At 38.5% G+C, this 14,952-nt stretch overlaps 1 protein-coding gene across 11 annotated transcripts in view; it reads left to right on the forward strand.

Moving 5' to 3' along the window:
* The first annotated feature begins 1,292 nt into the window (after positions 1 to 1,292).
* Chi (LIM domain-binding protein 2 Chi) overlaps positions 1,293 to 14,952 on the forward strand; it is an 84,128-nt gene continuing 70,468 nt past the window's right edge. For 2 of the 11 annotated variants that reach the window (XM_068350970.1, XM_068350971.1), the window contains exon 1: positions 1,294 to 2,523. In XM_068350970.1, the coding sequence (XP_068207071.1) occupies positions 2,051 to 2,523 (473 nt within the window). In that variant the 5' untranslated portion in view covers positions 1,294 to 2,050. Of the gene's footprint in view, positions 2,524 to 14,952 lie in introns of all 11 variants that reach the window. The other 9 variants (XM_068350968.1, XM_068350969.1, XM_068350972.1 and 6 more) reach the window with 8 other exon arrangements.

Consider the following 14,952-nt stretch of genomic DNA (forward strand, 5'->3'; position numbering starts at 1 on the left):
AGTTGATACCAAGTTGGTCACTTTTATCATCTATCACAAGATCGGTACTATTTGTGTGGGTGGATGGTGGTACCCGGTCGCCTTAAGCTATTAAGGAATTTCAGTGATGAGTTGACCAGTCAAATTCATTTTCACTCTTAAGTATAACAGAATTCGAATTACTTACGCTGATGCGATGCGATCAACTTTGCGAAAAAATTATATGTGATTTGGTCAAATTGCTGGCGCTTGAGATTCGAGACCTGTGTGTTGGCCAAAGAAGTTCCCAGACCTATTGTGTGTGTGTGTGTGTGTGTGTGTGTGTATGATGTTTGCTATGGTGTTGGATAGGGTAATCCTGTAGGCTTGTTCGGGGGATGGGGTATAGGCCCCGAGGTAGGTCTGGTGTTGCGATGGTATGCGGGGCGCCAATGGTGGTGGTTTTACCTGTGCTCGCCACGGCAGGGCAGGGCAGGGCAGGGCACAGCTGGTGGGTCCATCCAACGAATGGGGAAGAGGGAGCAACACCAAACAACTACGTTTCACTCTCTCTCTCTCTCTCTCTCTCTCTCTCTCTCTCTCTCTCTCTCTCTCTCTCTCTCTCTCTCTCTCTCTCTCTCTAGAGTTTTGCGTGGTGTTCGATTGAAAATTATTCCCGGTATGCAGAATTTTTATTTGCAAGTTTTGTTGATATTTTTTTTTCTTGACGTTAACTGTTGTGAGGACTGCTCTACTCACGAACGTTTGGAGATCTCTACGCCAAGCCGCAGAACACGCAGGGGGAGGGAGGGAGGGAACGACGGGTGGGGGTCTTTTAGGGGGGTGTTGTGTATGTAAGTGCACGATGATGGGAGTCCCAGCGACTACCTCGGCGTGGGTTGTGTGCATGTGTGTGTGTATTGTATATATGTATGTGTGAAATGCGTGTGTGCATGTCGTGGTGGCCGCTCAAGATTCATTGATTGACGTGTGTGAGGATTACACGGCACCCGGGGAGAGGCTAGCAGGCGCGCCACACGGTGGCAGAGAGAGAGAGAGAGAGAGAGAGAGAGAGAGAGAGAGAGAGAGAGACGTATACAGCGAGAGGGAAGCAGAGAGAGGGAGAATCAGTAAGAGCGGCACAGTGCAGAAGAGAATAGAGAGGCAGGCAAGAGAAAGAGAGAGGGAAAACGAAGTATGCGCGTGAGAGAGGCGCGCACGCACACACTCAAACGCGCACACATACATACACACAGTGAAAGAGAGAGAGAGAGAGAGAGAGAGAGAGAGGCGCGCTAGCGAATCCCACCGCCACCAACAACGTCCTCCTCCTCCTACTCCACCACCACCACCACCACCATCTCCACCACTCCACCATCAGCAGCAGCGGCAGCTACACTACAGTCACCCGGGGACTCTCCGACCATCACTACTAGTGGTATTCTCCGCCGCCGTTTTCGCGCTCAGACATCCACTCGTGCTAAGATTTGGGGTTCGCTTCCTTCGCCCCCTTCCTCTCAACGGGTAGATTTTCCGTGTGGTGGTCTCGATGTCTTCTCATCCTAAGGGGCTGTTCTGCAGGCGTCTTCTGTGACGTTTTCAAAGTGTGCATGGGGCCGTTTTTGGCCCCTCGGTCGTCTTTCGTTCCAACTGATCTTCGTCGTCGTCGTCTCCGTCGCCGTTGTAATCGAGCGTCAACTGGATGAAGAGGTGGCGGCGATTTCCATTTTCAAATTTCAGTTGAGTTGACCTATTGTCTGCTGTAAGCAAAGACCAACTATAAAAAAAAAATTCATTGGAGTGCTGTCATTATTTGTGCAGTCCGTACCAGATCTGGTTTTTTTTCTTTTTTTTTTTTTTGAGTAGCAACGGACGAGTACCAAGAAAGTGAAAATAGGACAACACGGCAGAAGAGAAACAAGTTTGGAGGAGAAGGAGTTGGAGAGGAGAAGAGAGGGAAAAGAGTGTTTGTGTGTGTAGTGACAATGGGCGACGTCGACCACATGGTTTAGTGGACAAAGTTAAGAGGAGGAGGTGGCCAGGGCCGCACTCTATGCTGGCCGCCGCCACAGACGGCTGAACACATTGCTATATGCCCATCAAGACGGGTCGACGCAAGCAACCCGTCACCACGGGGTTGGGGGCCCCAGGGGACCATGATAGCCTGCCACCCCCAGCCCCGCACATGATGCCCGGTGCCACGGGCCCTACTGCTCCCCTCGGTGGGGACACCGCCCCTGTTGGCCCGGGCAATATGCCCCATGGCCCACAGGGGGGACCAGGAGGACTCGGGGCACATCCGGGTCATGGGCCACCGGGCTCATCTGCTGGCTTCTTCCATGGTCCAGGTGGCCCTGGGGGACCTGGAGGACCAGCAGGACCAACTGGACCTGTAGTTTCGGGACCAGGTCCTGGTCCGGGTATGCCAACCCATGGTATGCCCAACGGACCACAAGGGCCTCCTGGAGGGCCTGGTCCTGGAATGATGGGAGGTCCTGGTGGCCCCGGTATGCCCATGCATGGGCCCGGAGGCCCTCCAGGGCCTATGAACCCTGCCTTCTTCAGGTAATTATAATTCAGTTGATTTAATTGTTTATGTATGCATTTATTCATTGGCGATTTAAGATATTAGCATCTCTCGAAGGTTTATCATCACTTGTTATTTATGAGGAATTTTCTTTTGGCGAATGTTGAGTTTTTCTTAATTATTGATTAATTCTTTAGTCTACTGTGATATATTCTTCATTGAATATTGTCTAAATAAAAGTAAGTTAAGATATTTTCTCATGAGGCACTTTGCTGTAGTTTAGTGTAGGAAGGTTTTCTGAAATTCAGAATTATCTTCCAGCTTATTACGAGTTCATTCTTTTCTTCCTTTCTATATTTATTTGAATCCATGTTTTCTGCATTTGGAATTTGGCTTAATATCTATTTCCAATTTAAATTAACTAGTATTTCAATTCTTAGTTAATTATTGTGGTCAACAACAAAGCATCTCTGATATTCTCATCTTGGCAGCGTCTCCTGGAAATAACAGCGCACCACCACTCTTAATTTCGAAGAGAAGGGAGGAAGATGTCTTATTTTCTAATTGCTAATTTTCAAAATTAAACATCCTAGATTAGATATCCTTTATTATAAGGAGGAAGTTTTACCGCTTAGATATGCTAGATATCCTTCAACTAAAGACTGAAAGACTGATCACGAAGGGCACAACCACTATTAACTCGTGGGGCATTGCGGTAGGTCTGAGTAACCTCCAAAGTAACGAGAGGGTTCAGGGACGGGGCTAACCCCTTTCCCTACCCCTTCTAGTTGGGCTCAACATAGCCCCTAGCATGTTTTTCCTCCCGGGAGGGGGGTAGGCAGGTTGTCCCTCGCCTGGGAGTAGGATGTCTGTCACACGGGATTTAGCGACGTTTACAGAATGGCTCTTGTCACGTTCATCATTGGCTACACAGGCTTTACTTTCGGTAGTAAATTTGTGGGTTTGACCTTCAAATAGTTTTCTCCTTTGCATTTTGCTTGTAGTATATGGATTTTTTTTTTTCTGAGAATCATACTTTATTAAAGTTAACCTCTTAAAATTGAATATATGATACTCGTGTGTGTTATATAATGTATGTTATTGTAATATATGTGTAGGTCGGAAAATTGGCCAGAGACCTCTCCGAATTCCATATGCATACAAGCTAAAGGTAACATCATAAGGGGTGCCGCCCACTAGTCCACCGTGATGTAAATAAGTAATAGCATTTACTTGAATCGAGAAATCAGGAATGGCATAATGACTCTTTGTAATCATGAGTGTATAAATCAATATATGTGTCTGTGTATGTGTACATTATATATATACAGTATATATATATATATATATATATATATATATATATATATATATATATATATATATGTGTGTGTGTGTGTGTGTGTATACAGTATGTGTATATGTATGATTACTTACACCCTCCTAAGTTTGGGGAATGATTTACGTGTAATCACTGGTCCCTTTAGTAATTTTCTCTGTATAATTCATAAACCGATTGTTATGCTATGTTTTTAATACTTATATTGTCTCAAATTTATTTCAAGGTTTGCTTTTCTTTCGTGATTTTTTTTATATATATTTTTGTAATAGTTTTACAGTCGGTCACTAAAATTACAACATTTCTCTACGAATATGAAGGATTGAATAAAACCAGGTTTTCCAGCACTTCTCTTTTTTGCAGTTAGCGATGATAAACATGATGACTTGCTATCGGCCGATCATTGATTTTGACACTACACTAAGGCAGCTATGAATGAATCGTTTTATTGCTGGGTATCATTGTTCATCTTAGGAATCTCTTTATTTGAAAGAAAGAATTCCGATTTTGAAAGTTTGCAATAATATTTTTTTTTTCCGACTACAAAAAAAAATGGTCTCTAGATTGCTAGAAATGTTGCCATTAGATAATGTGAGTAATAAGTTATTAAATGAAAATGTTTGGGAAAAAATATCAGGAATGCCATTGCTTCCCATTTGCTAAGGCCGCTGGAGTGGGGGGAGGTTGAAAAGGATTACATGGCCCGCTACCACTGCATCTCCATAGGGATGTGAGAGAAGGGGAGGGGGAGGAAGAGGGTAGGAGCCCCGGGGTTAGATAATGGTCTTTGGTGGGTAGAAGGAATTGGCACCTCGGGTGGTAGGTATGAGGAGGAGCAGAGTGGTGACCACTTAGCCGTCTCGTAAAACGTGGTAGTGGTCTGTTGGTAAACACTATTAGGTGCGTGCTTGTGTTACTGCCTACGATAGCCATTGACGATGACCTTCGATGTTGAACACTGTTCATCGCTTAATGGGATGTTGCATATTGGTTATTTTTTTTTCCGTGTCCTTTTTGTGTTTTTAATTTTTTGAAGGCTTTGTTTATTTCTTCTTTCTAATACTGATCCTCTTGAGAAACTCATTTCGTTCTCGTTCAATACCTTAATCTCCAGAACTTTTAAATTTGGGTCATGTATGTTTCATTGGATTTAAATTGCCACTACATTGTTTTTTTTAGTAAAGTAAAATCCACTTTATTTTTTTCTTTTTGGTTTTAATTTTGCCCTTGATTTTGCCTTTTTTCACTCTTAATTAAAACCAGACCTAATAATATCAGAAACTTCAATTTTTTCCATCAAATGTAAGGCAATCGATTAAAATACGGACATTGATTTGTATGAGGCATTGCTCTATCAATCTCGTTCTCTGGGAAGCCCTTTCCCGGATAAAGAATGAGCTTCTGTTTCTTGAAAGGCTTATTGAAGAGAAGTCAAAATTATCCTACTGTTGATTTAAGAGCCTTGTTGGGTACGGATTAGCTTGAGGGAGAAGAGAAGGGGTCGATTATGGAGAGTGATTCATCCTGTCGGATATCATCTGTCGTCAAGTAAGACTCCTGTGGGAGTCTGTGCCATCGGGGCAATAGATGCATTGCAATGTGTACATTTGGTCCCACTTTATACCATTCTGTTTTAACTTTGGTCTGTGTTTCCGACCTTTGCAGTGAGGGATTCCTCTTCCCCGCCAGTGAATGGCCTCCCCAGGTCGGAGGGTTCGTCGAACCCAGTTTTCGTACCTGCTTGTCAAACGGTTCGAAGAGGTGGAGTCAGCCACAAATGCATAATTTTTGTGGTCAATGAAGCCCCGCCCACAAAAGTCTGGCAAGAACAGACTTCCTTCGAACCGTTCGACGAACGTGTTCGACAGCCAAATACCCCGTTCACACGTTCGATCATCACTTTAAACACTTGTCTGTCGAACTGGGTTCGACGAAGTTTGACCGTGTAAACCTGCTATAAGGCCTAAATTCCATAAATCCCCTTTTGAGAGTTAATGCCAGTAAGGCAGAGATGTCATGGCGAGTCATTTTTTATTGTCTGCTAATGATAATTTTGAACCATGTTCTCTGGATCCCCGCAGATGGATAGTTTCAATGAGTTTGTTGCTCGTTTTATTATTATTATTACTATCCAAGCTACAACTCTAGTTGGAAAAACAAGATGCTATAAGCCCAGGGGCTCCAACAGGGAAAAATAGCCCAGTGAGGAAAGGAAATAAGGAAATAAATAAATGAAGAGAACAAATTAACAATAAATCATTCTAAAATAAGTAACAACGTAAACACAGACATGTCATATATAAACTATTAACAACATCAAAAACAAATATGTCATAAATAAACTATAAAAAGACTCATGTACGCCTGGTCAACAAAAAAGCATTTGCTCCAACTTTGAACTTTTGAAGTTCTACTGATTCAACCACCCGATTAGGAAGATCTCCAAAGGTATATTTTCCCTTCTTTTTGCAAGTGTTTGCGTCAATGTTTTTTATTTAGGCTGCATATAACGTCATCCAAGAATAACTGGAAATCTTCATGGATCCTCTGAATTAACTAAGTAATGTTTAAAGACACCAAGGTATATAAGACATTTTGGGTACTAAATTTCTTCAAAGATCAATCTGGGGAAATATCCAATTGTCTCACACTTATCTCGTATAACATATTCACCTTTGAGAACTTTTGGAACTGACGCTGATGTGATCGGCTGAATTAAGTTATACAGGCAAGTATGTGTTCGAAAATTAATTTTAGATTTGAAAATTCATTTGTCTCACACTTATCCTGTGTAACTTATTCAGCCGATCACATCTATGTCGGCTTCAAAAGTTCTCAAAGGTGAATTAATTTATAAAGAATAAGTGTGAGACAATTGGATATTTCCCCAGATTGATCTTTGAGGTAAATGTTCGAAAATTGATTGTATATTTAAAAATTCATATTTATTCCCCTCTCAAAAATCTGTGGCTCGTCTGTAGAAAATAATTCCTCCCTTGGACTCATTTTTATTCGAAATGTTGTTGACTTAACCTGAAATTATCGTCAGAAAAGTTAAATGATTTTGTCTCATCAATACTCTGATCACTACTCCCCAACATCCGCTAATCCCTTCATCCCCATCGTAAGGCTCTTAGTAGGTCTCGGATCAGCTAATTAATGTCAAGGCCATGTCACACAAGCACATTTTCTGACATCTTGATCCCAGATTTTGTCCTTAAGCTGGCCGTAGTTCTGGATGAAGGATAGACTCGCGTGTTGTCATTTTGCAACGATTTTTTTTTTAAATCAGGTTTACCATTTTCGGTTTTAGAATCGGGTTACCCTAGTTTACAATTTCGGTTTTAGAATCGGGTTTACCATTTTCGGTTTTGGAATCTGGCTAGTTTACCATTTTCGGTTTTAGATCGGATTTGTTTAACATTTTCAGTTTTAGATTCGGGTTAGTTTACCATTCTCAGTTTTAAAATCGGGTTTGTTTACCATTTTCAGTTTTAGAATCAAGTTTACCATTTTTGGTTTTAGAATCCTGTTATCATTTCGGTTTTAGAATCAGGTTAGTGTACTGTTACGTAGCCCAGACTAGCGTGCTTTAGTTTTATGCAAGAAAAAAATGATTCATTTTTTGTAAAACAATGTTTAAAATGGTCAGCCATCTCGAAACGTCATTCAGCGGGAGCCACGTTGTAAAGACCGAAATGATGGTGGTTAAAGGGTCCAGGGGCTGGGAGGTGAATCAGGTGCGATGAGTTCGTAAACGCCACGAATGAAGGAAATAATTTCCTGCAATTTCGGTACTGATACGCCCTTTAGGCTATTCTCTTCTGAAATGGGGGGGGGGAGCCTTTCTCTTTCTGGCTTTCCACAATCCTTTAATCTGTTTGGTTTAAATTGCTTTTGGTCACATGGAATCTCTCTCTCTCTCTCTCTCTCTCTCTCTCTCTCTCTCTCTCTCTCTCTCTCTCTCTCTCAAACAATTTTCGTAATATTTTCATATGTATAATCTAATTCTAGTAAACTTTTACGATTGATAACATACAATGAACAGTTGAATTTCAAAATTAGTAAATAACTAATTTGCTCTTAATATCCAACAAAAGCACTAGATCCAAACGGTCATATACTCTCCAGAATTCGAAAATATCACTTATTACTCTTATGTTCTATTCTCCACCATAGACATTGATGAAAGAACCAGGGTCCTCCTGGCGTAGTAGGGGATGATCGCAGTTGGTGGCCGGTTGTAACGCAGCGGCTCACAGCAGCCTAACTTTGATACCACGCTCATCCCCACACCAAGAGATTGCTTGCTGCATGCCTTTGCAGGGGAGCTACCTTCTTCCTATGATTCATTCGGTGGGGGTAGTGGATGAATCACATGGGTCATGTCTAACTTGTTTTTTTTTTTTCTTTTTTCTTATCAGCTGGACAGTTCTATTAATTTTTAATTTTATTCAATAGGTTTACCGACAAATTTTTTAATTTTTGTTTATTACAATTGATGTATAAATAAATAACTACTTTTAAAATGTGCATTAATTAAAATTTGCGTTACATATTGTTCTTTTATTGAAAAAAAAAGTTTTAATTTGAATAGTGATGAAGAGAATCGCATAGCCTTAAGTGCATATTTGCCTTCGCTCTACAGTAAACAATTCGTTTCCTAATATGGTTGAAGTCTTCGATTGGGTATAAATGATTTGGGAATGGCTGAAATTGAACAAATGTATATAAGTTTCAGCAGTTGTTCAAATAGGTATTTTATCTCTATTAGTATAAGGACAACGTTAAAGCACTAGTTGAATTATGTTTTAAAGTTTATGTTTTATAAAATATTTTATTTTTATTTTTCATTACTTCTTGTATCGTTTATTTATTTCCTTGTTTCATATTTTTCCCTGTTGGAGCCCTTACGATTATAGCATTTTTCTTTTCTAACTACGGTTGTAGCTTGGCTAGTAATAATAATAGTAACATTTAGAATCGCCGGGGGGGGGGGTGTATTGCCGCCAGTGCACCTCGTGCGGTGCAATGTAGGCGTAACTCTTTAGCCTTCTTCTTCTCTTCCTTCCTTTCTTCCATCTTTTTATTGCCCAGCATCTTTTAACTTTAATTCCATCAAGCAGCTACGTGTGGTTTCTTGAATAGCCTCCCTGACCCCCAACGCCGCCACACGGGAAAATTCATAAACCCAGCCGTAGCCTTAATTAAAATTAGGGTTGTTGAGCTATAATTACCGAATAGCGTTTGATACCGTTTATATCTCTTCCTCCGTGAGAACTGATTATTGGTAACCTGTGATATGAAATTAGCTGTCTCTACGAGGCATCTCTGAACAAATTTGTGTGATTGCCTATGTTATCTGTCTATGGGAGACAGCTTAGGAAGTATCTGTGCTTTTTATTAATGAAGTAGCTTTTTCATTTTCATTTTAACATTTTAATCTGTAAAAGCTTACTTTGCTGTTTATTGGCGATACTCTAAAGGGTACTTTCAATTTAAAATTCGAAAAAGAAAATAAAGAGTTGTTAACATGTTACTGATCCCTCCTGTGCTATATATCAAGCATAAAAAAGACCGTGTAACATTTAGATAAATTCCAAATTTTAAAATGAAAAAAAAAGGCTTCAAAAAGACCGTGTAACATTTAGATAAATTCCAAATTTTAAAATAAAAAAAAGGCTTCAAAAAGACCGTGTAACATTTAGATAAATTCCAAATTTTAAAATAAAAAAAAATGCTTCAAAGATATTAAGTAAAGCAGTAAATAATATACTAATATTCTTATGGATGCTTTTTAACACTTATGCCGGCTCTCCAATTAACCAACCCGTGTGCCATACTCTTTTACATCCGATTCGTTTCGACAAAAGCACTTACTCGTAACTTCTCTGTCGGGATCACTCCGTAATGCGTCCATGTTCCGCACTGACCAGTCACATGTGTCAGGCAGGTAAATTCATATGCTGCGTTTTGATGGTATCTCTCTCTCTCTCTCTCTCTCTCTCTCTCTCTCTCTCTCTCTCTCTCTCTCTCTCTCTCTCTCTCGAAAAATATTTTTAGTATACTTTTAAGAAATCCACATGCTCTGTAGATTCAGATGAAATACAATTTTTGTAACTCTTAGCCTGTCATTGCAAACTATTTTAACTGTTCTAAGCAGTTTGAGCTTCAATTCTGAGGGAGAGCAAGGGGGGGAGAGGAGTAGTCATACCCTGGTGAGAGAGAGGTGGTTTATGCATATCTATCTAAATATTTAGCCGTCGTTTTTGATGGGTCGCGTTCGGAGTCAATGACCTTCGATGTCAGGAAGCCAGAAGACTTCAAATCACTCATTGACGGGTCGCTTACGCTAGTTTTATAATAAAGATATTGATACGGTTAACAATAAGCTGTATTTTTACCATAGACGGTTGCTCACCATTGAGACCTTTCAATATTATGAACTAAAATCAGTCTATAAATTACAGTAGCCTCCAACGGGAGAATTAAATCGGCTTTTCTCTTAGATTTACAGAAACCATTAGAATTGATTACAGTCGTTCTTTATTTCACCACAACCTGAGATCAGCTGTTAAAGAGGTTCTTTTTCCTGACATGTTTTAGACCACAATCCAATCGAGATTTCTGCAACTCCGTCATTCACGCCAATCCCCCTGCTGTAGTATCTTAACTGTATCGATATTAAATAAGTGGACCTCTTGAAGAACCAGTTATCGGTTATATTCTGCTGGAAGAGAAAGAAATACATTGACGAGTGGCTCAAGTGGCCCTCTACATCTAAGCTCAATTTCCATACCGCTGATCTCGGTTTCAACTCCCATCCTGATCAATATTCAGAATCTCTCTCTCTCTCTCTCTCTCTCTCTCTCTCTCTCTCTCTCTCTCTCTCTCTCTCTCTTGTGTTTCTCGTTTAAAGTTTGCAAAATAAGTTTTTCAAATTTTTTTTTATAATTCGAGCTGTTGCAGGAATCATACGGAGTAACTTGTTAGGAATAAATATTATGACAGGTTTACGTGACAAATTTGGAATTTCCTATTCACGATAAAACATAGTATGGATAACTGGGTTTAATTTTAGATATGACTAATCTCTCTTTCTGAAACGTTTACAAATATAATATTTTTATTAGAGTTTACACTGCTAAAAAGTATGCTTAATTCTAAGCGGTCAATATTTTTATATGGTTACTTTTCATATATTTTTTAATCACGGTCTAGACCCTAGAGTTACTCCCTAGATCATGGATTTTTTCTTTTATCCCCATTGGCCGCTAGTCTTTCTGTGGTTGTTAATAGTACTATTGTTCTTAAAATATTTTATTTTTTACTTCTCGTAGTTTATTTCTTCATTCCCTTTTCTCACTGGACTATTATTCCCTGTTGGATCCCTTGGGCTTATAGCATCTTGCTTTTCCAAACTAAGGTTATAGCTTGGCTTGTAATATTAATAATGATAGTATTGTGGTAGCTAAATAATGATTCTTATTACAGTAGTTCGTTTTTTCTCCTTACTATCAATTATTTATCCCGGTTCTGTTCCGCTGAATGCTTAGCCCTACGAGATATTGCAAGGTTGTATTTATAAGGGCGATGTTGACAATTTTTAAGCCTATTAAAGTAATTAATTTAGATGATTTAGTCACCAGGTACTTATGAATAGGATATTGAATTAGATCATTTGATAGTTCCAAATGTTCTTATCATTTACATCATTAGTATTCGTTGATAATTTAATTTTCTCTTTAAACCTTAATTTAAGTAGATCTTCATGTTAATTAATTCACTGAGGGTGTTGAGGCTCACGATATGTCCGTTATCTTCTTAGTCATCAAGTAAATTGAGAACATTTATTCGAATTTAAGACAACGATTTCGATGTAAATGAAAACTGTTTATCTTATCGTTCCCCTCTAGACCTGATAGCGCCATTCCGATCCGGACGGACGTACAGATAATACACTCTCCCTTTTAACCAGCGCTTTGTTTTATGCTCCTGACAGGTCTTCGAGGCCTTTTGTTGTTGTCCCCTACCGAGGATGTTGAGCTCTTTAATAGATTCTCCCTCCCTCCCCGTTTGTCTGTTATTCGGTCTGTCACGCTTTGCCGTTGTGTCGGATGTTGAACTTGAATTAAGTCATTTTGTGCTTAGACGAAAATGTTCGTTCTAGTTCGTCCGTCACACTTGTCATGATTGGTCATGGTGTGTCACGTGAACAATAATTAGCCTCGCATATCTTAATTAATACAGAAGAAATCATTACCCCAAATTACTTTTACATAACTCTTGAAAATGTATCTAATTTGACTAGTAGAATTACGTAGGTACGTTCTCCGTGACGTTTTGAGAGAGAGAGAGAGAGAGAGAGAGAGAGAGAGAGAGAGAGAATTTTGTACCTTCTCCAGCACCTGTTTTCCTTACTCTTCGTCAGTGGTGTGATGAATTAAGTCAAATTGTCCCACCTGTTTGGCCCTGTTGAGGCAGGTAATGTTTATTTACATTTGAGCTCTTTGATTCTAGTATATTAATCTCGTTTATTTATATATATATATATATATATATATATATATATATATATATATATATATATATATATATATATATATATTAAATTGCTGGCGTACATGAGCACAGTTGAAATAATACTATTCTAGGATTTGTTTTCCCTGTTAACTTTCACGTAAGTGTGGAATTCACGTGATGGTCAAATGTGGAATGTCTTATCACATATATGACTTCTCTAAATATATATAATCTTATAAAATGTCATTGCTGAAGTAAAATCGAAGGTACAGTTTTCATTGCTGAGTGCGGCTCGCCTTGATCCAGTTATGTCTGTCAAAGCATTAAATGTCATATTGAAAATTATAACATTACGGCCATACGGTCTCTCTCTCTCTCTCTCCTCAAGAAGTTTGCTGAAACATATCTTCGATGTGCTGTAGTCTGTATACAAAGTATAATCGGTTGGGTTGCGTTAAACAGTGTAGGACCTGGGATAGTTAATGTTAAACTATTTGAGTCTAAAATCGTATCTTCATTTAGAATTATCATTAGTTTGATTCTGTCACTGTACCCTTGAGTAAAGAATAGAGAGTTTCCAGGGGCAATGGGTGGCGATTCCCTTATGTCAGCTGAAAAGCTTTTTGAAGATCGGCAAGATTAGTTATTGATATATGGGCATATAGTTTCTTAGTGACATTATCATCATTATTATTATTAGAAGTAGCTCTTCTAGGAGAATGACACTCCCAAATCAAACCATTGTTCTCTATTCTTAGGTAGTGCCATAGCCTCTGTACCATGGTCTTCCACTGCCTTGGGTTAGAGTTCTCTTGCTTGAGGGTACACTCTGGCACACTTTTCTATTTAGTTTTTCTTCCTCTTGTTCTGTTAAAGTTTTCATAGTTTAAATAGGAAATATTTATATTAATAATGTTACTATTCCTAAAATATTTTATTTTTCCTTATTTCCTTATTTCCTTTCCTCACTGAGTTATTTTCCCTGTTGGGGCCCCTGGTCTTATAGCATCCTGCTTTTCCAACTATGGTTGTAGCTTAGCATATAATAATAATGATGATAATAATAATAATAGTAGTAGCTAAGCTAAACCCCTAGTTGGAAAAGAAGGATGCTATAAGCCCAAGGGCTCTAACAGTGAAAAATTAATTTCTTGCTAAAATTCTACCAGTCTGGTTTTTTTGTTTGAACGTGTGTGAATTCAGAGTATTTCCTCGATGTTCTAGTCTAGCAGATGTCCTCAACACTTGTCTCACTCCCTGAACACGTTGACTCCACGTGCAAGAGATAAAGACGAGTATAGTACAAACACGTGCAAGATATAAAGAAGAGTCCAGTACAAACAAAATATAGTGTAGAATGATGGATACAAAGTAATGTTATTTATGCGATTATAAGCTGTTCATGCAATATTGGATGATTGCTTGCTTGTCCAGTGTGGGTTGAAGTGATGAATTCTTTTGGTAAAACGCATTCTCGAGTATATTCGTTTTGATAGTAAAAGACACCGAGGATTGCAAACATGCGGTCATAGAATTTTAAGATTCAATTTTCACTGGGGTTAATTTTTATAACTTAATTATATAATTGCTACTGGAATAAGAACCCGTTTAAAAAAAATTAGATTTGTGATTTATTCATGAAAATGCACCGCGAAGTAATGGGAAAACCTTAAGTGTGAGTTTTCAAGTTGGAAAGTCTTTACGACATATTATTTAGCTTGTTATAAAGAAATCATTAGTTTGAAAATGTTATACTCATGTTGAACTTTAGTCTCATACGGGATTTGGTAATACAAAATAACGGGTATTAAGTCGTTTTGTGTATATACTGTATCTAGGTTTATAATAATTGTTTGTAGTTTAGAAAAAAAAATGGAAGTATGCGACTTTCTTACGGTGAGTGTGCTTCCTTCTTACAGTATTCCCCACTTCACAAATTGTTTCTCTATCTATTTTTAGGTGTTTTATATCTTTTGGTGATTTTGCAAATTCTGTCACTTAAGCCATTTTTGCCTCCATTTCTTCCTCTTCGTCCTGTCTACCCATCCAGTTCAGGCACTTCCCAAGGTTCAGGCACTGTAATTCTCTCTCTCTCTCTCTCTCTCTCTCTCTCTCTATATATATATATATATGTGTGTGTGTGTATATATATATATATATATTATATATATATATATATATATACATGTATATATTATAGAGATATATATATATATATATATATTCTTTACTGTCCGGACACACCATTTTTGGCCTCCAATTATCGTCTGATGTAGAGAGCGTAACATCCGAATGAGAATCACAATGGAAGAATCTAGCTTTTGATCACCACAAAATCAATACGTAATTTCTTTTTATTTTCTCAGACGTATCTTTATTTCTTGCTATTAAGATGTGGGTTTACCTTTCGTTTTTAATGTTTTTAGCTATTATCATCCTTATTTAGAATAACTATTATACGTTTTTTATTGTTTTCATTTTGTCTTATTCTATCATATTGTAGGCCTGCTGATCTCTCTCTCTCTCTCTCTCTCTCTCTCTCTCTCTATATATATATATATATATATATGTGTGTGTGTGTGTGTGTATCTATATGTATGTGTGT

The sequence above is a fragment of the Palaemon carinicauda genome, chromosome 27 (genome assembly GCF_036898095.1).
Source record: "Palaemon carinicauda isolate YSFRI2023 chromosome 27, ASM3689809v2, whole genome shotgun sequence".
Lineage (NCBI taxonomy): Eukaryota > Metazoa > Arthropoda > Malacostraca > Decapoda > Palaemonidae > Palaemon > Palaemon carinicauda.